The sequence below is a fragment of the Schistocerca cancellata genome, chromosome 5, assembly GCF_023864275.1.
Source record: "Schistocerca cancellata isolate TAMUIC-IGC-003103 chromosome 5, iqSchCanc2.1, whole genome shotgun sequence".
Taxonomy (NCBI): Eukaryota; Metazoa; Arthropoda; class Insecta; order Orthoptera; family Acrididae; genus Schistocerca; species Schistocerca cancellata.
Window position 1 is genome coordinate 256,840,709 of NC_064630.1, and position 27,222 is coordinate 256,867,930.

Sequence of the window (27,222 nt, forward strand, 5' to 3'; positions counted from 1 at the left end):
AGTGAAATTAACAAGTTTTGTAACAAAAGCCTTGAATATTAAAATCTGAACGCTTTGGTTGATCTTAACGGTCGACATTTCATTTTAAAAGCGCATAATTAAAATGCAAATGTTGTGAATATTAACTCTGTAACTTTATATGTTTAAAAGGTATTGTGAATTTAAATTTTCAGTATTTTCAGTTAAGTGTCAGATCATCATTTCCTCCACATAGGGTTACCAGACGTCCGCATTTACGCGGACATGTCATCATTTTTGACGTGAAATGTAGCGTCCGCATACATTTTTGCGATTTCTATTAATGTCCACATTTTTTGGTTTTGGATATGAAGATCTTTTGATTTTTGTTTTCATGTCGTATCATCAACAATTTATGTTCTTTTTACTATGGTCATTGAATTGCATCATTTGTTATTAGCTTTGATTCGATCTGTTACACTCAAAAAATCGAAAATATCGATTTGTATGGCATACAAATTATGTATCTTTTACCTTCGAGATAGCTGCTTCGACCATAGGTAGTACCTATGGTCAAAGTATAGCTGTCATTGTCTATGTGCTGTTTGTTTTTGTGTGACACACGTGTTTTTAGCGAACTTGTTGATCATCTAGCTGCATCTTTACTTTCTGTATTCCTCTTATTGGGTAAGTTTCGTGAATTTCAAAATATAGCTTATGGCACAGAATTATAGTTAAGTTTTGTAAGTGAAGACTTTTTCATGGTTTAGCTGAACAATACGTTTTGATCATTCTTTGTTTGACTTTTGTTTAAGATAATTTCTCATCATGCCAGAGAGGAAGTGTGCATTTACGGATAAACTCTGAGAAAAATATCTGCGCTTTCGTCCCGGAAAAGTTCAATGGGAAGCAGAATGTATGGTTTGTTGCCCAGGGACCTATGTATCTATAGAAAATCACGGCACCAGCGATCCGGAAGTGCACATGAAAACAGAAAAACATATGAAGTGTGTTAGAGGTGCAAGTTCGCCAGGTAAAGTGAGTAATTTTTTTACAAAACCCTGTGCTGAACTGGACATCGAAGTAAGTGCTGCTGAAGGAACTCTTGCTTACCATACTCTGTTTCACCACAACAGTTATGGACTGTACGAGCGGACTGTTGAGAGAAATTTTCTATGACGCGTCCATATCATCAAAAATCTCGTGTGGACGTACCAAAACTGAAGCAATAGTGAATTCAGTTCTAGCACCTAACTAGAATGCATCATGAAAGATCTGGAGTGCATTTCTTTTGTTGGTGACAGATGCTAGCAACCATGGGGATATTAAAATGTTCCCCATTATAGTTCATTACTTTGATCAGAGGAATGGAGGACTGCAAATTAAACTTCTAAATGTAGAGAACAGACCAAATGAAACTGAAGAAACTACTTCAACATATATCACTGATACGCTTAACAAGTTTAAAATTAAGGACAAATGTGTGGCGTTTGGTGCTGATAATTGCAACACAATGTTTGGTGGTATTAAAAGATGTGATGGAAATAATGTATTTGCTAATCTAAAGAGGGTACTTAACAAGGTATTGGTTGGAATGGGATGTCCTGCACATGTTCTTAATAACTGCATTCAGCACGGAACTGACCTCCTTGAAATTGACTTAGAAGGATTAATAATGAAAATATATAATCATTTTTCAATATACACTGTCTGTGTAGAGTCACTAAAGAAATTTTGTGATTTTGTCGAAATAGAGTACCAACAACTTCACAGCCATGGCAAGACTCGATGGCTGTCACTATTTCCAGCCATTCAGAGACTTACAGAGATGTTTCCTGCTCTGAAATCCTTCTTTCTGTCACAAAACAAACCTCCAACAGTCCTAAAGAACTTTTTTTACAGGCCCTATTAATGAGCTATATCTATGGCATATCCAATCTTTAGTTGGCATTTTTCACAATTATATTAATATCTTAGGAAAGGAAGGAAACTCCCTTATTAATGTCATGAATTGTACTTTATTCCCTTCGTTGTGTTCTTCAGCACAGAAAAGATAAAAATTTTATATCTTTGAGTGTGAAAGGAAGATTGTCTCGAATGGAATATGATGGTTATGCTTTGAAGGTGAAGGATTTTAAGTGCCATGTTGGTACCCTCTTATGCTTAATGGTGTGGGTTCCTGTGTCATGTCCTGGATCATGAACCACAGGCAACGTATGAGTGGCCAAGTAAGTGGTCCTGACAGTCAGGATACCAGTTACTTCGGAATAAGGCTGGGCATCTCGGACATATTGTGCGTCGTGGTCACCTTTGTGCTCAGATGGCAAAGACTACCAAATCCACCAGTTAGTCCTTCAACCATTAGGGGTAAAACTCAATAGGACCCAGGGCAAGTAAGACTAGCAACCTGCTTCCCAGGTACTTCAAATATGATGGTGGCAACAATCAGAGCAAAATGCCTCAGACCTTTGAAGGTGACGGAGTCCTACCTCTAATTGACAAACCAGGGACTCCTAAGATACGACCCGGCAAACGAATGGTAACGAGGTGGGGAGCTATTAATATCAATGGGAGCTACTCTGGCAAGAAGGTAGAGCTGGCAGAGGTTGCAAGTAAGATGGGGTTGGACGTTTTAGCTGTTAGTGAGATTCGGGTAAGGAGTGAGAAAGAAGAGGAAGTGGGAGAATACAAGGTCTACCTGTCAGGAGTCAAAGCAGGAATAGCACAATGGGGTGAAGGGCTTTACATCAGGAAAGAAATGGAACGCAACGTAGTTGCAATAAGGTATATAAACGAACGACTAATGTGGATAGATTTGAGAGTGGCTAGCAAGAAAATTAGGATTGTGTCAGTATATTCGCATTGTGAAGGGACAGATCAAGAAAAGATGGATAGTTTTTATGACGCACTCAGTGATGTAGTTGTTAGAGGAAAGGACAAGGACAGTGTTCTGCTCATGGGTGATTTTGATGCCAGGATTGGAAATCGAACAGAAGGGTATGAAAAGGTTATGGGTAAATTTGGAGAGGATATGGAGGCCAACAGCAAAGGGAAACAACTCTTGGATTTCTGTGCCAGTATGGGCTTAGTAATCACAAACTCCTTTTTTAAAAATAAGAACATTCACCGGTATACTTGGGAAGTCCGGGGAACCAGATCTGTCATTGACTATATAATAACAGATCAGGAATTCAGGAAGGCTGTGAGGGACACGTGTGTATTCAGGGGATTCTTTGATGACACTGATTACTATTTAATCTGCAGTGAAATTGGTATTGTGAGGCTGAAAGTGCAGGAGGTCAGGTCCATATGTAGGAGGATAAGAGTGGAGAAACTTCAGGATAAGGAAATCAGGCACAAGTACATAACAGTGATCTCAGAAAGGTACCAGTTAGTTGAATGTAGTCAATTACAGTCATTGGAAAAGGAATAAATAAGGTACAGGGACACAGTACTAGAAGTGACTAAAGAATGTCTTGGAACAGTAGTGTGTAAAGGTAGGATGAAGCAAACAGCTTGGTGGAATGACACGGTCAAGGCAGCCTGTAAAAGGAAAAAGAAGGCGTATCAGAAATGGCTACATACTAGAACTCAGGTAGGCAGAGAAAGTTATGTTGAAGAAAGAAACAAAGCCAAACAGATAATTGCAGCATCCAAGAAGAAATCTTGGGAAGACTTTGGAAACAGGTTGGAGACTTTGGGTGAAGCTGTTGGAAAACCATTCTGGAGTGTAATTAGCAGTCTTAGAAAGGTAGGTAAGAAGGAAATGACAAGTATTTTGGACAGGTCAGGAAAACTGCTGGTGAATCCTGTTGATGCCTTGGGCAGATGGAAGGAATATTTTGAAGAGTTGGTCAATGTAGGTGAAAATACGATCAGTAATGTTTCAGATTTCGATGTACAATGGGATAGGAATGATGATGGAAATAGGATCACATTTGAGGAAGTGGAGAAAATGGTCAATAGATTGCAGTGCAATAAAGCGGCTGGGGTGGATGAAATTAAGTCGGAACTCATCAAATACAGTGGAATGTCAGGTCTTAAATGGCTACACAGGATAATTGAAATGGCGTGGGAGTCGGGACACGTTCCATCAGACTGGACGAAAGCAGTAATCATACCAATCTTTAAACATGGAAACAGAAAAGATTGTAACAACTACAGAGGTATCTCTTTAATCAGCGTTGTGGGTAAAATATTCTCAGCTATTGTTGAAAGGAAAGTGCGAGTATTAGTTGAGGACAAATTGGATGAAAATCAGTGTGGGTTTAGGGCTCTTAGAGGTTGTCAGGACCAGATCTTTAGCTTAGGCAAACAATGTAGAAGTGTTACGAGTGGAACAGGGGATTCTATCTATGCTTTATAGATGTAGAAAAGGCATATGACCGGGTTCCTAGGAGGAAGTTATTGTCTGTTCTACGAGATTACGGAATAGGAGGCAAGCTTTTGCCAGCAATTAAAGGTCTTTACATAGATAGTCAGGCAGCAGTTAGAGTTGATGGTAAATTGAGTTCATGGTTCAGAGAAGTTTCAGGGGTAAGACAAGGCTGCAACCTGTCTCCACTATTGTTCATATTATTTATGGATCATATGTTGAAAACAACAGACTGTCTGGGTGAGATTAAGATATGTGAACACAAAATAAGCAGTCTTGCATATGCGGATGACTTAGTTGTGATGGCAAATTCGATTAAAAGTTGGCAAAGTAATATTTCAGAGCTAGATCAGAAATGTAAGGACTATGGTATGAAGATTAGCTTCTTCAAAACGAAAGTAATCTCAGTGGGAGAGAGATATAAACGGATTGAGTGCCAAATAGGAGGAACAAAGTTAGAACAGGTGGACAGTTTCAAGTACAGGATGCATATTCTCACAGGATGGCAACATAGTGAAAGAACGGGAAGTGAGGTGCAGCAAAGCTAATTCAGTGAGCGCTCAGCTACGATCTACTCTCTTCTGCAAGAAGGAAGTCAGTACCAAGACTAAGTTATCTGTGCACCGTTCAATCTTTCGACCAACTTTGCTGTATGGGAGTGCAAGGTGGGTGGATTCAGGTTACCTTATCAATAAGGTTGAGGTTACGTATATGAAAGTAGCTAGGATGATTGCAGGTACTAGTAGATGGGAACAATGACAGGAGGGTGTCCACAATGAGGAAATCAAAGAAAAACTGAGAATGAATTCTATAGATGTAGCCATCAGGGCGAACAGGCTTAGCTGGTGGGGTCATGTTACATGCATGGGAGAAGCAAGGTTACCCAAAAGACTCATGGGTTCAGCAGTAGAGGGTAGGAGGAGTCGGGGGTAGACCAAGGAGAAGGTGCCTGGATTCGGTTAAGAATGATTTGGAAGTAATAGGCTTAACATCAGAAGAGGCACCAATGTTAGCACTGAATAGGGGATCATGGAGGAATTTTATAAGGGGGACTATGCCCCAGACTGAACGCTGAAAGACATAATCAATCTTAAATGATGATGATGATGATGATGATGATGATGTTGGTACCCTCTATGAAGGATGTTTGGAGTATCTGAATATGTGGATGGAACCATTTTTTGGATTTTCTTGTTTTAAGTGGCTCGTTTTTTCAGATTTATCGTGGTCTTACATGGAAGAATCAATAAAATTTTTGTTAAATAAATATACTAAAACTGACAATGAAAAGTACTTTGATCAGTTTTCCAGTTTAAAAAAAATTCATAGCCACATATGATGGAAAATCAGAACCGGCCCATAAGAAGTGGTGCAAGTATGTTGAGTCATGTAGCAGTGAGGAACAGTTTAGCGAGTTAATTAAAATTGCACAATTCAACTTCGCATTGCCAGCCCATAATGCTTGTGTGGAGAGGTTGCTCTCTTTAATAGAGGCATAGTGGACAAAGGAGAGAAATAGACTCACTATTGACACTGTAAAGGGGATTGCAATGGTGAAATTTAATTTTAGAAATTTGAATTGCAAGGACTTTTTTAAATATTTTTGTCAAAAAAAGGAATTTTTAAAAAAGATTCAGTCAAATGAAAAATACATAGGTGTGTGATATGTGTGTAATTTTTTTTCCTTATGTAATAAAGTTAAGAAATAGAAAGTGTCCTCTTTTTTCATCCTTAAATATGGAAAAGTCCTCTTTTTGGCATACCGAAATCTGGTAACCCTACTTCCACACAAAACACAATGAACAATGACAGCATGGCACCTTATTGAATCATTACTTAATAGAATATTTGTTGTAAAGTTTAGTGCATAATAGTTACTTTTGTTCTTTATTTATTTAGCAGAAAGCACATTGGTGCAAGGCTCCTGGCTGTGACACTCAAAGTTAAGAAGGAAATTGCATTGGTTTTATGTAAAAGAATGTAACGTTTATTGTGTAATGGATATTATTGTTACTTTATTTAGGATGTGATAGTGGTAAAGGTTTGATTATTTAAATATGTTAAAATGTAAAATAATGTAGAATAAGCTGTAGCCACTCAGACAGACGGCTTCAGGGAACAGAACTGCACTAGTCAGTTGAGCAACGATGTTCGGCACACTGGAGACGCGGCCGGGGATGGGCAGAGGGACAGTGCTGGTGGAGATGAGACAGCGGACAGATCGGCTGGAGACACCAAAGTGGATAATGCTGGTATAGACACCAAACGGTACAGTTCGGATTGAGATGCGAAAGCGGACAGTCGGTCTTTAGGTAGATAAGAAGTGAAGCAACTTAGAAAATTTCGCATTGTGTGGTATCGCGGGACTTAGTCTCTGAGCGGTGAGCAGCCGCATGTGTGGTGTGAACTCTAACTTTTCACATGGATAACGAGTTGGAGTATTGGACTTGTATTTCGCGATGAGACTCTGAATGATCGAACTGTGTCAAATGGGTATGCACTCGAGTGTAACAGTAACTCTAAATACGACCACTTTCGCTATTAGTTTGATTTCTGAGTAAACATTATGCTAACCAAATCGCAACCATGTGGCCTACATCATTTATGGGTCGTTAATTTAGTTCCCAATATTATTATTACTGTTATTATATGTTACATTAACTTTGTATGTTTCATAAAATTTCACGTACTTGCCATCAGCCAGACGATTTAACCAAAGGGTCACAAGTGTCTAATTTAGGGCGTGTAATGCGACAGGTGCTGTTCAAAGCCTAGCCGTGTTTGAGCCAAGACATGTCGACGAAGAGGAACCATGTGTGAGCCTGAACATCTTTGGGATGTTAACTCGGACTTCTTACTGAACACTATGGAACAAGGAAAAATATCGGCACTTGGAATGTGACTACCGAATGAGCTTTCGTTTTAAGAATTTGTGACTTCAAAGAATGACTGAAAACTTTGTGGATATAAAGGAAATAAGAATGAGATTATTGTTGAAGTAATCACCACCACAACAAACGACAGAGTTTCAGTCGAACTGTGTTAACATCAATATTGCTCAAAAAGACTGGTAAGGGAGACCCACTATCTTTTCCATGAATAGAGTTGCAGTTCATCTTAATTTCTTTTATTCTGCAAAATAATACTTCATTCTGTGTACATGTTTTGGTGTTAATTACCAGCAAATGCTGGAGTGACATGAACAAAGGATCTGTTTGTATTACAGATTACAAAAAGATGAGCAGTGTGCTGATTTTCTATCTGTTGTTAATGTTTTTCCTAACGAGAAAAGCGCACCACCATCCTTTTTGGTCGCATGCCACCACTGCTTAGTGGCATATAGTTTTGGTATTGCAACCCTTAACAACCATGTCTTCAAGTCGTAAACTGTAACCACCTCCGAGTGTGCTCAAGGCACGTATCGGCTGCTATTCAAACTCGCTGGTAGTGTAATTAAATGTGGAAACAACTCAGAACAATTTGGCAATTCCGTGACCATCGAGTTAATTCCTGGATGGTAAAGGATTATCCTGCTAAATTCACTTGATTTTTACATGTCATTACCATTGTATGATCATTGCTGTTTTCACATAAGATGAGACATAGTGTTATCAATTTATGGTTTTCATTTCAGAAGATTACAACTAATCTCGTCTTTCATGTTGAGATTTTTCTGTCCTAGGCACCACTGGGGCAATAAGTGACAGACGTCTGCCACAGTTCCTCGCTGTCCCTGGGCTGTGTTGGCTCGCAGTTCCAGGCTCACTGGAGGTCACATTTTTTGTTGTTCTGTTGCAAAGCTACAAGCAACCACGTAGAAAATCAATAAGCAAAAGTTAAGAAAACTTCTCCATCAAATATCGTTTCGCTACTTCCAGTATCTCAAATGTAAGGGCGAAAAACTTAATATGCTGCACAACTGGTACCGCATCTTTCCACTTCTGGCGTCATGACATGTGGTTTTTGTGAACATACTGTTTTATTTATAAAATTCCTGTATTTCCGTACTACTGTGGTATGGCACAGGACAACTGGTACACACAGACCAATTCGAAGCCCCAAGTGAATACATCTTACTAATTCATGCTCATATACTGTGAGGTGACAAAAGTCACGGTAGAGCGATATGCACATATACATATAGCTTACACAACGTATAAAAGGGGAATGCACTGGCGGAACTGTCCCTTTTACTCAAGTGATTCATGTGAAAAATTTTCTGACATTATTATCGCCTCACGATGCGAATTAACAGACTTTGAATGCAGAATGCTAGTTGGAGCTGGACGCATGGAACATTTCATTTCGGAAATCGTCAGGAGATTCAATATTACGAGATCCACAATGTCAAAGAGTGTGCCGAGAATACCAAATTTCATGCGTTACCTCTCATCACGGACAACTCAGTGGTCGTCGGCTTTGAATTAACGAACGAGAGGGCAACGTTTGTGTGGAAAAGCCTGTGCTAACAGATAAGCAACACTGCATGTAATAACCGCAGAAATCAATGTGGGACGAACGATGAATGTATCCATTAGGACAGTGCGGTGAAATTTGACATTAATGGGTATGAAAGGAGACGACTGATGCGACTGCCTTTGCTAACAGCACGACATCGCCTGCAGTGCCTCTCCTGGGCCTCTCTCCTGCACCCTAGACGACTGGAAAATTGTGACCTGGGTAGATGAGCCCCGATTTCAGTTGATAAGAGCTGATGGTAGTGTTCGAGTGAAACTAGGACCCCACAAAGCCACGGACCCAAGATGTCAATAAGTAACTGTGGAAGCTTTTGGTGGCGCCATAGTGGTGTGGACTGTGTTTACACGGAATGGACTGGGTCCTCTGATCCAATTGCTACTTGGAGAGCATTTTGAGCCATTCATGGACTTCATGTCCCCAAACATCAATGGAATTCTTGCCACTGGACCACAATTGTTTGCAATTGATTTGCAGAACATTCTGGACAATTCGTGTGAATTATTTGGCCACCCAGCTCGCCTGCTGTCATCCCACCGGACATCTGTGGGACGTAATCTCGAGGTCAATTCGTGCACAAAATCCTGCACTGGCAGCACTTTCGCAATTATAGATGGCTATAGAGGCAGCATAGCCCAACACTTCTGTAGGGGACTTCCAACGACTTGTTGGTGCATTATGGCAGACAAAAGGAGGTCCGACACAATGTTAGGAGGTATCTGATAACTTTTGTCACCTTACTGTAGGAACGCTAGTTTTACAGTGCATATTTTTACAGCATTTTCCATTAACTTATTGAACGCGACAGTAAAAGTCGATCAATCACTAACAGCAAATTCTCTCACATTATTTAAAATAGTCTGACAATGAACAAGTAGTTTATCGATTCCACCCCTATAGAAACCTACTGGTTCTGAATTAAAGATGTCGTCAGACCAGGTCTGAAATGCATTGTCGTCAGAAACGAATTTTCTTGAAGATGTTCGATTAGGAGTGGGAGAGTTAAACATTTGGGGCAATAAGATTAGAATAATAACTGCCTGACAGATGGTTTTTTCCAAACAACCCCTTGCATACCTTTTTTTTAATTACCTGAATATGTTGTCGTGTAGTAGCAACACGGGATGCATTTTTGTCCGTCGTTTTTCTTACACTGCAGGTGAAAGATGTCTCAGTTTTCGGCAAGAATTGCTAGTTGCGATGGACACAACCGTGCACAGGAGTTTCTACTACACAGCACCCCGTTTCAGCCAATACATGTAAACTATGTTCACACTGATCTTTAGTCGAACATATGTCTTTAGTTACGACTCAGTCATAATTTATTCTTAAGAAGTTAACATTAAGGCATTATAACTCGCTACCAGTATCAGTATTGCATAGGAATGCTCAATTTACGAACTGTTGGCGTTGAAGCAAAATTGCAGAAATATTTAGTGTTTTATTTTGGTTGCTTTGAATTAGAGCATGGAGTACTCCTACACTAAGATTCTGAACCTTGCCTATTGAATGCAAATGTCGCACAACGCTTAAATGGCCGCATTTCGTCACATACAGTTCATCACATATCTCAGCTATCGAGACTTCCTCAACGTAGATAATTAATAATTCCAGAACGATCTTTCTTGAAACAAGAAAATACTTTTCTGACGTGTTTTGTACAAATAAAGTCGCTCCACATACGTACAAATATTGAGAGATGCCTCTTCTCCTTAACTTTTCTGTTAAATCCAAACAGAATGATATGTCAGAAATATCAGACTTTTTTCCTCTAGAGAGGAAACACCGAAACACCGAAAATCCAGACCCTTTTCCACTTGAGAGTCTATTTCAGAACTCTTGAATTACATTCTTGAGTTTGAAGCATCGAAAGTCCAATACATAAGTGCAAGGCAAATACTAGAACTTCAAGTTAGAAAATGACAGTTGGTACGAGTAAATACACTCATGGTCCCATTCCGCATTCACTTGGCGGACGGAGCCTGGCGTTAGGTGTCCGGTGGTGTATGGCTGGCAGCCAGTGGCTGGCGGCTGCAGTAGAGCGAGGAAACTTTCGAGTGTTAAACTGTTCTGATCTTGACGCAGCCAAAAGCTGCTTGGTGGAATTGTTTCTGGAAGTTTTTGCTATTGCAGATGGTTTAGGAAAGGAAGTGAAATTTCTTTGAGGTTTAGCAGACAAACGAAATGCGATTTAAAACTATAGCGAATGGAGAGGACTCGACTCAAGACTTCATATCCACATTGCACGACGGTTACCATTTTTCGACCAGTTTATTTTTTATTTTTATATTTTCAAACACACCAAGCTACCATGCCAGCACCATTAGACCAAGAGCAGATGCATCACCATAACAGCTCACGGAGAGTGACAGTACTTCTTCCATACATTTCTGCATCTTGTAGTGTTACCAAATCGTGTGTATGGTCGGACTAACAATTCTGTGGGCAGTCCGGTTATATGACTACTGGTTGCCTTAAGTGGACTTACTACCTATGGCGACCAACTACCGACTAGGTTTCTTGTCCAAGACTATACATCGTTACAAGTGGTTCTGCTCCCCTTGCCAATATTGGTTGTTGCGATACTTTCTCGATTATTCCAATTCGAACTTGGTGACACGTCATGTCATGTCATCGTCGGGGTTCCTCGGAAATGAAGCTACGATGCTATCATCATCTGTTAAAGTCGGCAGTTAAACTATTTTCGCCGCATTCACTCATGTTATTATAGTGGATTTTGTGCTTTCCGATCTTCTGTATCTTTATTATTTTGCTTTGTTTTTCGTGGCAAATTGCAAATGCTCCATGACGACTTGAATATTTTTTCTCCGTTGAGTATTCCTCTGTAAGAGAGGTCATATATCTGAAAATTAAAAATTATTTAAGTTTTACGATAACAGAACAGAGCTGACACATACAATGTTTAATGCAAGAACGTAAGAAGATGAAGCACTTTTTATGAACTAACACTTTTAATTGAAAAAAATCGTCTCTGATGAAGAAGGAAAACACAGTTGTTTATGATGTCATTCGTTAAGTAGAAAAAAAGCATAATGGCTAAATAAACAGGTTTATTTGTTGCCTAAATTGTTTGTGTGTTTGTATATAACCTGTCCAGTCACATTAATGTGACCACCTGTCTGAATAGCGACCTTGTGCAACACAGACCACTGCGAGACGTGCAGGAAGAGAGTCAACGAGATTCTGGTAGATATCGACAAGGATGTGGAAGCATGCTAACTCCAGTGCTGTGGCCAGCTTCGCTAGGTTTCTCAGTTGATGACATGAACAGCCCAATCTCTACAGAGTATGTACCTATATACGACGTACTTTCAAGGAGCAATACTCATAATTAGAAAGTTGGAATGTAATTGTTGATGCAAAATTTTATTCCTTGAGCATTGACTGCATCGTGGCCAATCATTTAGTGGTAAAAGGTAACAGTATAAATAGCACAAGATCCTTCCGATCATTTAATAACCAAAATGTATGATTTTCATATTGTAAGCACTACCATGATGGTTTTTAGTCACAAGAACATGACAATGTTGTATGCAAATTATTTATTGATCTTTGTTGCAATATAGCTTCACCACTAAAATAAAGGGCTTACACTTAATGTGAAGTAAAGTCTATCTTTGTCACTGTTCCATGGACAAATGCTTTTCTGAAAGTCTTTGTGTGTGGGATTTGAGGTTTTCTGCCTGACCATAATTCGTATGGTGTTGCGTTTCTCACCTTTTTTCATCGAAGTCCCATTCAATATACAAACAGTGATGTTAACTACCTCCCTCCACAGAATTTTCGGAACATTCACCTCACTGAGCATGGATCTTGTAGACTCAATGATGGTGATGTTTCAGTATTCTGCCTTCCCATTTCATTGAGGAGTATATGGTACCGGTGTCAAATCTGTTTTCCCACTTTCAATGTGATAGCTCTTCATGTTCTTGTTCAAGTATTTCGTCCCTTGATCGTTCTTCAGGGCCTTCATAGCTTTGGAGAGCCTGTTTGACATCATCATGTCAAGTTCCTTGAAACGATGAAGAACGTCAGATTTATTTCTCAAGAAATAGACATATCGAAAACCATAGGCATGGTCTGTGAACATAAAATACTTTACACCACCTGCACAGGTCCACGTACACCGCTGTGTATAAAATCGTGGGTTTCCAGATTTCTCGCTTCGATTGTCTTGTTAAAATGTTAATAGTAAGACTGTCCATGTTAATACTGTTTATAAAAGAATGTCGCCGCTGCAGACATACTTATTCCCTTGATAAGCCCTGTTTTGATGAAATTCATAATCCGTTTCACATTAATTTAACGCAGTCTTTCGGGCCATGTTTCGAGGTTATTCACAGTCGACGAAATTCATATCACATTGAGTGTTTGATACAAAAAACATTCTACAAAAATCACCTCAGAACTATTCATTGTACAAACTGTGAGAAATAAATGGATCCTTTTTTTGGGAGGGGGCAGAGGGGCATATATCACATCAATTAGTCTGTCTTCTCAACACCTGTTTACGAGTTTCTTTATTTTGATTGTTTTGATACCCTACGCTTCGCATTTAGCGTTAATCTGCAAGTGAAATTTCAATGTTTTGACATTCGCGAATTTCACGAAACCATTCCCTCCAAAATTGATGTGCCCGCACTGTCGTTAATCCAGACATCACTTTCGAGGTGCGACAATAAAGTAATGAGACTGATGTGAAATAAAATGTTGATTGCGGTTTTAGTCAAGTTTAGTGATGTCTCCTTCAATGTAGTTGCCTTATGATTGTACACACTTTTTCCAGCGCTTCTGCCATTGATGGTAACATTTCTGGAACTCATCTTCTGTAATATCCTCCGAGACCCTCGTCACAGCTTTTTGGACAACTTGTGTTGTTTGAAAATGTTGTCCCTTGACCACTGTTTTGACTAGTGGAAATAGAAAAAACTCTCACATAGCTATATCTGGTGAATAAGGTGGCTGTGGTAGTACTGAAACTTGTTTTGAGATTAAAAATTGCTGTACTGACAGAGCAGTATGGGATGACGCATTATTGTGATGCAGAATCCAATCTTTCTCATATCAAGATCTATATTTATTATTAGACGAATCATTTCTCGATTGATGTTCAGTTCTTCTGCAATCATTTTCATGGATTATCTTCGATCAGATCATACAAGTTCACACACGCTGTCAAAGTTGACATCCATCCATGAGATTGATGGTCGTCCACTGCGGTCTTCATCTTCAACATTCATTCTGCCTTCACGAAGCATTTTATGCCAACAAAAAACTTGAGCTCTTGACATAACCTGTGTGAAGCTTACCGTAAGTTGTCGTCGCATTTTCACCCAACTTAATGCAAATGAAATGGCATACCATTGCGCAATATTATGAGGTTCCATTTCCGTGACGAGAGACCCAAACACATGTTAACTTATTACGGCACAATTCATGACTGAGTAGTTGCATCTATGTGCCGCTTGGAATAGAAGCAGCTCATAGACCAAGGTCAAAGTTATTGTGCCTACCCAAGCCTGCAGGGTTGCCACATCTTGCAAAGAAAATCAGTCTCATTACTTTATTGTTGCACCTCATATATCGGCATTCAGCATACTTTCCCAAACCATAACATGCGGAACTCTTTCGTGTGATCCTCCATTGGTAACAAAGAACTTTTTTACATTAACTCTATTTTGTGTGCCTTTTTCATCTTATTAGAAAGACAAGTTCTCAATAGATAGCCTTCCTTCCCACAGATCCAGCAAGTAAATTTTCCTCTTGAATTCGCCTGATTCGGATTTTTCTACTTCACACTTGTGTGCTCCTTCTACCAGCTTTGAGCTGAACTCACTACCAGGACGTTTGACGTCTCCTCCAAATCGTTCAGTTGGTTTTCTTTGGAGATGAGCCACTCTTGGAGTTTCAGTAACATTTGATGATCCCCAGGCACACTGTTCTGGGCCGTAACTATGGCGTGGAACTTCGTCACAAGGTTTCCAAAGATCTTGTCCATAGCCGCTACGTCCAACATGTTTTCATCCATGCCTTCCACTTGACTCTCAATGTTCAGGATTTTTGCTATATGCCATGACACAGGATAACTACTGTACATTCTATACTCGTGGAAGTTTTCTGTGGGAGGTAGTTTGCCCACTTTCCATGTTTGTTTGTGAACGATACACAGTGCCTCCCACATTTCACGAGCTGTAGCACACAGCCTGCCTTGTGCGGCGCGCAGACTTCACTGTTGCTTTGAGTATATGCCGCCGCCAAAACACAGCGCGGTACCCTTGTATTCTCTGCGTGTTTACGTGTAGCTGTCAGTTTCTCTAAAGTACGTCATTCCACAAAAATTTTAACGTTAGATATATGATGTATTCCTTTAGAGCGTCGAGATTTAAGAGTTTCTACTTCAACAGTGTTATCATGAATAATTTTGCGAATTCTATATGGACCGTTATAAAGCAGAAAAAATTTCCGACACAAGCCTTTTCCTTTGTGCGACAAACGATGAGACTTAATTAATACCTATTGGCCAACTGACAAGATTTTTAAACGACCAGGATGTTTAGCTGATTTCTCTCTTCTAGCAGCCGCAGATGCAATATTTTGCAGAGCCAGGTTCACAACTTCAGAATGCCGCAGTTTCCGTGAAGGCGGAAAAGGAACGATTTCAGATATGCGATTTGTCGGTGCTTTGTTTTTTAATATCAGTGTAGGCGGTAAAGAAGTTGAGTCATTAGGAAGTTCATTCAGAATGTTTTGAAAAATATGAAGATACTGATCCCACGTTCTGTGACTCTGATGACAATAAAGACGACACAATTTATTGATTTCCTTCATCCATCTCTCTGAAGCGTTAGATTGGGGGTGAAAAAGTGAAATGAAAATTGGTTTAATCTTACGACGCCGTAGAGTATGAAGCCAAATTTTAGAACGAAACTGTGATCCATTATCTGATATAACCTTATCAACATGACCCACTTCTTTAAGAAAATGTTTGATGAAAGCGTTAGATACTGAACGAGCTGTTGCTTTGCGTAACGGTGTAAAACACACATATTTTGATGTCAGCTCCACTGCTACGAAAATGTACGCAAAACCATTAGTAGAACGAACCACTGGACCGAACAAATCAACTGCAGCCATATCCTTTAATTTCGCTGGAATGATAGGAAACAACGGTGCTCTATGAGAAATTGTTGGCGGCTTAGCCTTTTGACATAATTTGCATTTGGCAAGAACAGATCGAATACGTTTTTCCATATTACTGAAGTAGCAATTTTCCCATAATTTATGAAAGCATTTTCTGGGACCAAAGTGTGCATAACTGAAATGCGTATACCAAATCAGCTTATTAACCGACTCATCAGGAATACAAACTAACCAAACAGAGTTGTCGACCGATTTTCTTTTAAAAAGAATGTCATTGCGAACTAAATAATGCTGTCTAATCGCTACGCTTTCCTTTCTCCTCCACTTCTCCTTAATGTCCTTCCAGATTGGATCCTTATTTTGCTCCTTAGCGATGTCCTGGAGCGAAGACGAAATAAAGTTCTCAAACGCAACACCTTGAATATACATTAAACAATAATTGTTTTCTTTGCAATCCTCTTCAGCACTTTGTTTCAAACCCATCGGTGCACGTGATAAAGCATCAGCAACAATATTTGAAGAACCCTGTATGTAAACAATACTAAAATCAAATTCCTGTAGGTACAACGCCCATCGTGACAATCTGCCATGAGTTAATTTTGTTGACATAAGAAATTCCAGAGCTCGATGATCGGTATAAACCTTAGTATGTCTGCCAAACAAAAATGTGCGAAATTTTGTGAAAGCCCAAACAACAGCCAAAGCTTCAAGTTCCGTAATCGAATAATTCTTTTCTGATTTAGAGAGAACACGACTTCCAAATGCAATAGTCTTCTGTACTACAACGCCGTCTTCTTCTATCTCTTGAAATAAATGTGCACCTAGGCCTTTGTATGATGAGTCCGTCGCCAAACAAAAACCTTTAGATAAATCCGGATGTGAAAGAAGTGGAGCAGCAATTAAAGCATCACGAAGTTGTTCAAATTCTGACTGAGCTTCCTCATCCCAACACCAATTCGATTTCTTTCCAGATAGTTCACATAAACGAGGTGTGGCCAAATCGTCCAATCTAACAAAGCGTCTAAGAAAATTACAGACACCAAGGAAACTACGAACATCACGTTTTGTGGTAGGAACAGCATAGTTACGAATAGCGTCTAATTTCTCTGGATCAGGAAGAATACCTTCTGTAGAAATAATGTGACCGAGAAATTTCACCTGTGAACGTCCAAATTCAGATTTTTCCAAGTTTACTGTAATGCCAACTCTTGCAAAAATACGTAATAATGAATCCAAAATTTTGTTGTGCTCACTCCAAGAACGTTTAGCAATAAGAATGTCGTCAACATATGAAGTAATATTGTCACGAAGATAAACAGGTAAAATTTCATTTAAGCTACGAATGAATGCTGCTGAAGATACAGTAAGTCCAAACGGTAATTTCCGAAACTGGTAACAGTTACCAAAGGCTAAAAAGGCAGTATATTTTCTACAATCAGGGTGGAGTTCTATTTGCCAAAAACTTGCGCGCATATTTGCCAAAAACTTGCGCGCATATCAATCGTCGAAAAAAAATTTAATTCCATGGAAATGTTGAAGAAGTTCATCTAAATTTTGTGGGCAGTCAGTTTCAGGAATAATAATATTATTTATCTGTCTGGAATCCAGAACCAAACGAATCGACCCATCTTTTTTAAGAACAACGTGTAATGGGCTGGTATAAGGACTGACTGCTGGCTCAATAATGCCCTGATCTAACATGTATTGAAGTTCATTCTTAACCTTGTCTCTGTAAGCCAAAGGAATAGCGTACGTTTTCCCGCGAAATGGTGTGTGTTCTTTTACTTTAAATAAATATTGTAACCCTTGTATAGTTCCTGTGTGATGACTAAACACTGTAGCATGTGAAGTCAAAATGTGTTGCAGCTCTTCTCTTGCAACGTCATTTGGCACTTCAGCTTTCTTAACCTTTTCATTAATTAACTCTTTGCTATTAATTATATCATCCATCGCGTCTCTGTATCTATTATCATTGTCATGAATAAACACACTGTTGTCATAATGCTCAACGAAAACATCAGAAGTAAGAAACCTTAAACATTTTGTATCTGATTCAGATCTTTCTAAACAATCAAAAAATTTCAAACATTTCGGCTTTCCGGCAACAGTCAAATTCACACTTCCTTCTTTAAAGTTCAAAATTGCTTTATGTGTGTTAAGAAACTCCATACCTAATATAATTTGTGTACTGAGTAATGGAACAATAATAAAATTAGCAGAAAATTCGTATCCTTAACAATTGAAATTTAGGTTGGTCTGTTGTTTAACTTCTACACCTTTTCCAGAAATCGCTCCTCGAATTGTAGTTTTAGAAATAGGTAACACAGGACAGGCAATAGTTCTTTCACATATACGAAAAACTGATTCACTAATGACATTCAATGGGCTCCCAGAATCTAAAACTGCAGTGAACTTATTCTTACCCACACATACTTCAATAACAGGATATAAAAATGCGTCTACATTATTTTCCTTTTCGTCTAACAAAATGTCTCTCATGTCTTCCAGGCGTACGTAGTGTAAAGTCGTAGTGTCATTACTTTCTGAACCGTCTATATTGCTGCCAGAAGCCGAAGCTGCAAGTCATTGTCGATTGTTTGCGTCACGTCTTTGAGTATTCGCGTCATTTCGCGGATCAATTTCTACTATTTGCACTTGTCTCTCTGAAGTTCTGTCACGTGGAGGATGCCAATTACGTCCCTCCTGTCTGTTAGATGAAAATTCTTGGTTGTGTCTGTTATTAAAATTTCTATTTTCCTGTCTGTCTGCATAACTACTTCTTGTGTAATTTCGACTGTCACTTCTGAAATTACTGTTGTATCTACTACTCTGATTATTTCTGTAGTACGAATTTCTATTACTGTTTGAATAATTTCTGTCTTGATAATACCGATTACTGTTTCCGTATGATTGATCATTCCGGTACGAATTACCGTTATTATAATTGTCTGTGTAATTTCTGTTAGAACGTCTGTTATTGTCATAAGGCTGGTATCTATTGTCCTGTCTGTTTCGTCTGTCATTCTCAAAATTACCGCTATAACGTCCGTTCCGATCACTATCCCTTTCCTCTGAAAATCTATCATAATTACTGTTACTGAAAAAATTACAGGTAGTCCCGTCGTCATTGTCGTACTCGAGTTCTTGTAGCAAAATCTTAAAAGTCTCAATGTCGTCTTTACATCTTCCGGCTAAAGCCATTTGTCTTATGGATTGTGGCAGCTTAGTTAAACAAATGCGAATTAATTCAGTCGGGCTGTAAGGGTTGGAAAGGAACTGATTCTTTCGAATCATGTCTTCAAAGTATTCTGCCGGCGTGCGGAACTCAGACTGTTTAAAGTTACGCTGCATAATCAGACTATGCTTGACTCTGTCTTGCGTGTTTTCGGACCAATATGCCGATAGAAATGCATGATAAAAATCATTCAGATTATTACAATCTCTAATGAGTGCGCGCATCCGCGCCGCCGGTTCGTTTTCTAAATATCCACACATAAATTCCAGTTTGTGACTTAGTGGTCAATTTGGTGGAAGTGCATACATAAATTGATCTAACCATGCACATGGGTGTATGTCATTCTTAGAATTGCGGAAGATCTTAAATTTCCGAACAGTCAAAAAGTGTTTATAGTCAAAGTTTTCGCCTCGTGGCAACAAAGACCTACCGCGTCTGTCCCAGTCCGAATGTCGATTATTGTAAAGTTCGCGCGCCTGGCGCTCTCTTGTTGCATCCCGTAAATGAAACAAATTATTTTCTTCAAAGCCCTCTGCTATCTGTGATTCTAGATTCCTTCTGCTGTCTTTTCCTACGATTTCGCCTTCAATTTGTTTGACTTGCTTTTTTAATGCCTCAAATTCTCTTTTCACGCGTTCATTAAATTTTCCCTGATTTTCAACATGCTTATTTATATTCTGGTACTCTTCGGTTTCTGCAAATGGTAATGGAGCTGTATCATCAGAATCTCTGTCCCCATTTAAACTAAGACTTGTCAATTTATCTGAAATCTCCTCAACTCTTTCCGATAAGTCACCTATCTGTTCTTTCTGTTTATTTACGTCTTCCATAAGTGTCGCGACTCGGGTTTCAGTATTGTCACATTTAGTAGTTAACTGTTCACACTGTTGCGTTAAGTTATTTATTCTGTCATTTGGTACGGATTCCTCGATTCTCTCAAATATTTCTTCCTTATCTTTTGCACGTTGTAAATTTAACTCTGAAAATTTCTGTACTATCACGCGATCTCTTTCTTCCTGTTCTCTATCCTGTTCCCTTTGTCTAATCTCCACTGCAACTAATCTATTATTGTGAGCATTCAAAATCGGTTGTACTTCTTCTCTGATTTCTTTCTTTAATTCATCTTTCATGTTTTTGAAACATGTCCCTATTCGTGAGTCTAACCGTGTTTCCATTGTTTCCATCTCTGTTTTAATTGTTCCTATTTGTGATCCCACTGTTTTTAATTCAGATCCCAACTGTGATCCCAGTGAGTCTAACCGTTTTTCCATTGTTCCCATTCGTGAGTCTAACCGTGTTTCCATACTTGCTCCCAAATTTAATATAGCACTCATCAACTGCTCCATATTAAATGGTTCAGAATTCTTTTCGCCCCTAACATTTTCCGCAATACTAACTTCCTTCTGCATAGCCATAAGGCTATCTGTGTTCGATACTATTCCAGAATCTTCTGTCGTTAATCTCGGATTCTGTGAATTTTCTGATTGAGAAAAATTTTGAAATGGTTCCGGACTATTTTCTCGACTGATTAAATTGTTTTCCACTTCATTATTCATGATACTGTTTTCCTCTGTTGGCGAGTTCGCCATGTTAACAATTTCGTCATTCTCACTATCCATCATTTTTGCCTTTTTCATCGATCGCGTAATCATTTACAAAACATACAAAATTCGTCACTGTACGAAAATTACACACAATGACACTTTATCATCAACAATACCATTCACTCGAAATGTTTCCCTCAGACACGATTAACGAACAATAGAAGAATGACAATCACCAAATCTACACATGCAATACAAACTACAATTACTAAACTACAAATTACTACAACAATACTACTGTCTACTATTTTTACAATCAGAAGAATTCCAAGGGACGATCCAAAGCAGCGGTCTCCACGTGCATGGGGGCTTAATTTATCTAAAATGCAAATATTATTAGTAGCTGTTAATCCGATTACGCAAGTCTCGTAAACGGCTGGCCCTGACTAGTATTATTACGCTATCTGACTGCATAGAATAACAACAAAGAATAAAATGAAATATCTGTTAGCACAATTAATTAATTAAGTCCCCAGCAACTATAAAACCTACGAAACCAAAGCACAAGTATAACTGTTCTGTATGTGGAAGTGTGACTCAACGTACACATCTGGCACGGTTCTTCTCCAATAAGACAAGAAATTTCAAGTACCATTTATATTGAAGTAATTAAAAAAATTAGAAATACTATAATTGCGCAAGAAAATCAGAATTACACTCTAATACAAGAACACAAGCCAGATGCTTTGTTGACTGAACCTGTAATGATGCATTATTGAGACACACAAATAATAACAGAACATAGTTTTTTTACCTTCATATATATTGACGAAATGCACTCTGATCATTACAATATCTTCATTCGAATAACATCTGCTATCTCTCCCATCAAATAACTGCATAAAACATGGAACAAACACTCCCTACTACCACATATCCACTCCGACTCCACGACAAGCAGTGCCCACCACAACTTCTCGGCAAGAACTGCCTGCCGCTACTTCTCAATAATCACTGCCAGTGGAGGCGGCGGAACAATACTCTCTGGCGCGATCTCTGGCGCTGTGGCTCAGTGTAGCCACCTTTCAACTGTACTGTACTTTCAGAATGTATCAGTAGAGAGTGAACACGAAGTAAGTGGGTTAACACGAGTAGGTAGTGAAGAAATGATGTAGTCAATAGTTCTCTCATAAGGAACGAAGGATTGCAGTAGGAGAGTAAAAATGTTACATGACATAAAATCACAAGAAATATATGTAATGTTAATTGTCTTGTATGTATAATTTCTGTATAGTGTTTATGTAAACTTTTGTGCAATATTTATGTAAAGAAATGTAAATACCTTCCGAAAATGTATATGTACGGAGTAAGAAATCCGCAAATCCGGCGTGTCAATATATTTTAAAATGTAAATACTTAGGTTATCATAACAATGATGAAATGTAAAAACTGTGTACATGACGCAATGCAAAGCCGAATATGTTTTCCAGGACTGCATATGTGAACTGTAAATGTGCTATGAACATTTTGTGAAGGTTTGAAACCAGTAATTCTGTGTGTTTCCGTAAAAACGTGTGCCAATGATGAACAGTAATGAACATTTATATTCTCGGTGGACTCAGGTATCAACAAAACACTGTACCACAAAGAAGGCATGGAGACGAATTGGAGACTTATACCTGGCTGCTGATAACTTTAACCTGGTTCAACCACTGAAACATGTGGATTATGACAGGAACGATTGCCTGGGCCGTAAATGATGAACCTCGTAGCCACAGTATCGATGGTTCCACTATGCACAAGGCTCAGCACACCACATTGCAACAATGGAACGAGCACTTTGCATAACACATGGAACAAACACTCCCTACTACCACATATCCACTCCGACTTCACGACAAGCAGTGCCCACCACAACTTCTCGGCAAGAACTGCCTGCCACTACTTCTCAATAATCACTGCCAGTGGAGGCGGCAGAACAATACTCTCTGGCGCGATCTCTGGCGCTGTGGCTCAGTGTAGCCACCTTTCAACTGTACTGTACTGAAATTGTAGCACACTCATGGACAGCTCAGCTTAACTACAGCGTTAACCAACTCAAGTGCCTGTGCTGCATATGGCACGTGAGGTGCGCTCGCTGGACAATGTCACAATAGCTGCGGTTAGACTCCAATACTCAAACTACAGACTCTGAATTCAAATGCACCTGTTGCAACCCTTAAAAACTTTGTAAATAGTAGTAGTAATAATTTGTAAAATATACGTTAAACAAAATTGGATATCCACAGTTACATTTTCACTCTGTAGCGGAGCGTGCGCTCGTTTTAAACTTCCTGGCGGATTAAAACTGTGTGCCAGACCGAGAATCGAACTCAGGACCTTTGCCTTTCACGGGAAAGTCCTCTACCAACTGAGCTACCCAAGCACAACCCACGAGCTCCCTCCCCCCACAACTTCGAGCTCGAGTCTCAGTCTGGCACACAGTTTTAATCTGTCAGGAAGTTTCAAAATTATATATATATGTTAGGTAATGTCTTGTTCCAGGGGTAAATGAGGTAAACTTGGCCACAAATAAAGGTCTCAGTACCATGTCAGGCCAAGAGCTTAAAGTACAAAAAAGGTGCAAATAGTGTAATGCAACCACTGTATACTGTCATCCAGTGATACGGATCACGCCAGTATACAGTGGAGTGGGGGCAGTTGTGTAGGTTCTTTAAGTGGACTAGACATATAAATAAATATTTATAATGATTCTTATTCGCGCTATACCCGTAGATATCGTAGGGAGGAATGAATACATCATAGCAAGCTGACAGAAAATTGACAGCTATATTTTCAGTTTTTTATGTACCCCAGTTGTTTTTCTCAGTGATCTAAGTGCTTGTTAGTCTTTTGAGCTGCTGCGGTAAAGATGAATGTACTTGTACTGTCCCAATACTGTGTTAATTAAAAGTCATAATATGTGGAAGACACAAGTTTTCATTCTCCTACCGAGCTACGTACTAATTTCCACAACCAGATGCGATGAGGACTCACATTTATAAATGGATCTTTCCAGAAAAGATATCAACATGAAGAGAGAATAGCCAATGCAGCCACGCCGGAATTGTTGTATATTGTTTTGGAAATGATGTAAATATCAAGCTGCACATCAGAATTTAAAGGAATTAATTTCCAACCAATGTTCCAGAACTGCCACAATGTTTCTTACCACCTCACAGACCTGTATGCGCTTCTGGACTTCCAATTTCTGGTGGGGCTAAATGTGCAGTAGCAAAGCTATGTCAGCTCTGAACAAAACACATTATCTCCCTCCCTAATCACTATAAACACAAATGTATAGTTAGGAAAACCAGTGGATTAGGTAGTAACCAAGGTTCACGTCAAAGAATACTTTATGCAACCAGTCAAACATCGGTCTATTATTATAACTAATATGGTCAGTAATTAGCATTCTATCTAGTTATATTTCATCCTTTAGTCTGTGCACTACTAAATCATTTTGCCCATAGTTTCATCAAACGTGTAAGAAACACAAATGTTTACTTTATCTCTTTGCTTCTTTCTGTCATATATTTCATATGTTTCAGATAATTTACATCAAAAAAATATTTTGAAAGTTGGATGTTTATGATTCTGCTGTGTGCATACACAAACTCTGAGTCTGAGATATTACTATAACGAGTAGTAGCAAGGGAGCAGTTGTCGAGGGGAGTCGGAAGAGGCCGGATGTAGGGTGTGATGGAGAGATGCTGTGCAACAAGAGATCGTGCTAGAAGAGTTTAGTATTAATATTGAGACATGGTGTAAAAAATTCTTCTCAGGACAATGAAGTCGGGGAACTTTTAAGCAATACTGTGAATAAGCATATTATAGGCTATTATTTGCCGATCGTGCGTGATGAACTGCAGAGAACTACATGTAATTCAGGCAATCAAATTATCGTAACACAGTCGGATTTTGTTATGAGAGATTCCTTCTACTTTTACGGAGCAAAATGATTTTGTCCTCCCCTCTTTCAGTAATAACGTTACACAATTAATACTAGCTCTGCTTGGTGAGATTAAAAAAATCTTATGACGAGATAAATGAAAAGATGAACGAATCTAGCACTGTTTCGTGAAGAGATAAATGACAATTTAAATCGTAAATTCTAGAAATTCTCAGAATGGTTGAAAACTCAGGTACATGAGGACCTCAAGTCTAATATTAATTATCTCGAATCCAGATTTGACAATGTACAGTCTGCTTATATTGTTGAGTTGAGGCAACAGACATCACAACAAATAGAGAAATTAGCATAAAAATCGAGTCATTACAGTTACAGACTAACACTGAAGTTTCAAAAACGCAAAATCAGTTGAAGATTGTTGTAAAAAGTGTCGAAGAATTATCCGAGAGAGTGACGAAAACGAACAATGATTCAGACAAAAGATCAGACGATAGTCAGCCAGTTCCGTTCACTGAAACTGAAGAATTTCAGTCTCTGCAGCGTATTAAAGAAGGGCAGACGACGATTAGTCAGCAAAATAAATGTGACATGAGATAGATACAGGAACAGCTTGCCAATATCGAAGAAAGGATCGGTCCTGATAACAGTACCAGTAAGTTCAATAATTATGACATTGGATATCACAATGAACGCACTAATTTTGGAAATGCTGATCACTTCTCTCGCGAACGTGGTATGTTTGCAGGACACAATGACTGGAATACGAGTTACGGTATGAGTGAAAACTCATCAGTTTAGAAAAATGATGGTTTTGATCACAAAATGGTATTATGAAAGAATTAGTAAATTTTGCAGATTGTAATGCTATCGTCAACTCGGAAATTGGGATTCACATCTATCTGATTTACAAAATATTATTAATGAACAACCAAATGGTTCTAGAACTTTACCCCCTCTCCTTATACTAAAGAGTAAACCACCAACAGGTCGTATAAAACATTTAGTACCCTTCCCATCACAACGACATTTAAAACACCAAGAAAGTCGCAGAGAAAGGGAAGAAGCTGCAGAATCCACGAGTGAACATCAAGAGTTTGAAGATAGGTCAGAAGATGTTGCTCAAATCACATCATTTATCTCAAAAAGGAAAGTGTTTCAGTAGCACGTTTTTCTTGGTGTATGAAGGCCCTTTTTGCATATGGTATATCGCACATGCAAATACTGTGGAACTTGAAACCAAACACACACATAAATCATGAAGTCTTCATCATGTATCGAACATTAAAGTGTACAAAGAATAGTATCCTAGGGGATTTGGTAAACAAATGCAGTGGTGAGCATAGGTGCCCCAGCTGTTACAGTGCTTTTTGTTACTTTAGCTTTCAGCACTGTTTCATACTCTTCAACTTATCTGTGTATCTGTTAAGTGGACAGTATGCACGAAATTCGTTGAAATTTGACATTTTATATTTTCTATTCCACAATGTACTTTGGACTTTCCTGAACATTTTGCTTTATAATACATTAAAATCAGAGAATTGTAAGACCATCAATGTTGACATCTGACTGCTAAATTTCGCGGCTACGCATATACTGCCAAAGTTGAGCAGACATATCTTGGGAACAACAGTGTCTAGAAGGCTGTGAATTGCTTTGTTTCGTGCCTACTGCTACGTCTCAGAAGTTGGCATTACGAATAAACAAATCAGTCCTTTGATTCTGATACCAGTTTTCGTCGAATGTAGCGTGATTGTCGGCTATTTTTGTAGTAAGCTAACTTCTATTTTTTTTTATAAGTAAATAAAATGACTGAGCGTAAATGTAACTTCGTGAAACGCAAATTTGCGGGTAGTAGATATGTGAGACCTGCATTTTCTTCTGAAATACTTGAAACCACGTGTGCTAGCAGTGAAGGAAACCATGATAATGTTTCTGAAGTGATGCACTAGGGGACAAGGTCACTTACGAATTTTCTGTCAGCCTGCATGAATTTGCACATAAAAATTCTATTCCTATGGTAGTAATGGAGGCAATCAAACCTATTACAGAGATTCGGCTACTCCTGATCTACTAAAGAAGTGTTTACATGGGAAGACCCAGAATGTGAATGAGTCCTTCAATAATGTTGTGTGGTGCCATGTGCCTAAAAATGTATTTGTTGGTCTTATGACTCTAAAGTTAGCAGTGACTGATGCTGTAATAACTTTTAATGGTGGGAACTATGAAAGACATAAAGTTCTGGAGAAGTTAGGGGTAAGATTCGGACAGAACACAGCTAAGGGACTGCAGGAACTGAATGAGCTTCGTGTATGTGAAGCAGAGTTAGCTGCTCAGCAAATGACGAAAGAAGCAAGAAAGAAAAGGAGGAGGCAAGCACTGTGTGGTCGTTACACTGAAGAATACACATACTATGGGCCAGGTCAATTCTAGTGCATAAAAGACGCAGAAATGTGAGTCTGTATAAGGATTTGTAATAAAAAAGGTTTTAAACCTCACTATCTCTGAACTAAACTTTTTGCAA

The 27,222-nt window shown here is 38.8% G+C and overlaps 1 protein-coding gene across 1 annotated transcript; it reads left to right on the top strand.

Annotated features, from left to right (window-relative positions):
* The first annotated feature begins 2,413 nt into the window (after nucleotides 1-2,413).
* LOC126188475 (craniofacial development protein 2-like) lies at nucleotides 2,414-22,509 on the top strand. Its single transcript, XM_049930079.1, has 2 exons — nucleotides 2,414-3,256; nucleotides 22,372-22,509. The coding sequence occupies exons 1-2, from the start codon at nucleotides 2,414-2,416 to the stop codon at nucleotides 22,507-22,509; spliced, it is 981 nt and encodes a 326-aa protein (XP_049786036.1).
* Nucleotides 22,510-27,222: the final 4,713 nt, after the last annotated feature.

Excerpts from the sequence above, each read along its gene's own strand:
- LOC126188475 (XM_049930079.1), top strand. The coding sequence starts at position 2,414 with ATGCCTCAGACCTTTGAAGGTGACGGAGTCCTACCTCTAATTGACAAA. Across the intron at positions 3,257-22,371 it reads TGAGGCTGAAAGTGCAGGAG|GTATCAACAAAACACTGTAC; the intron begins GTCAGGTCCATA and ends CGGTGGACTCAG.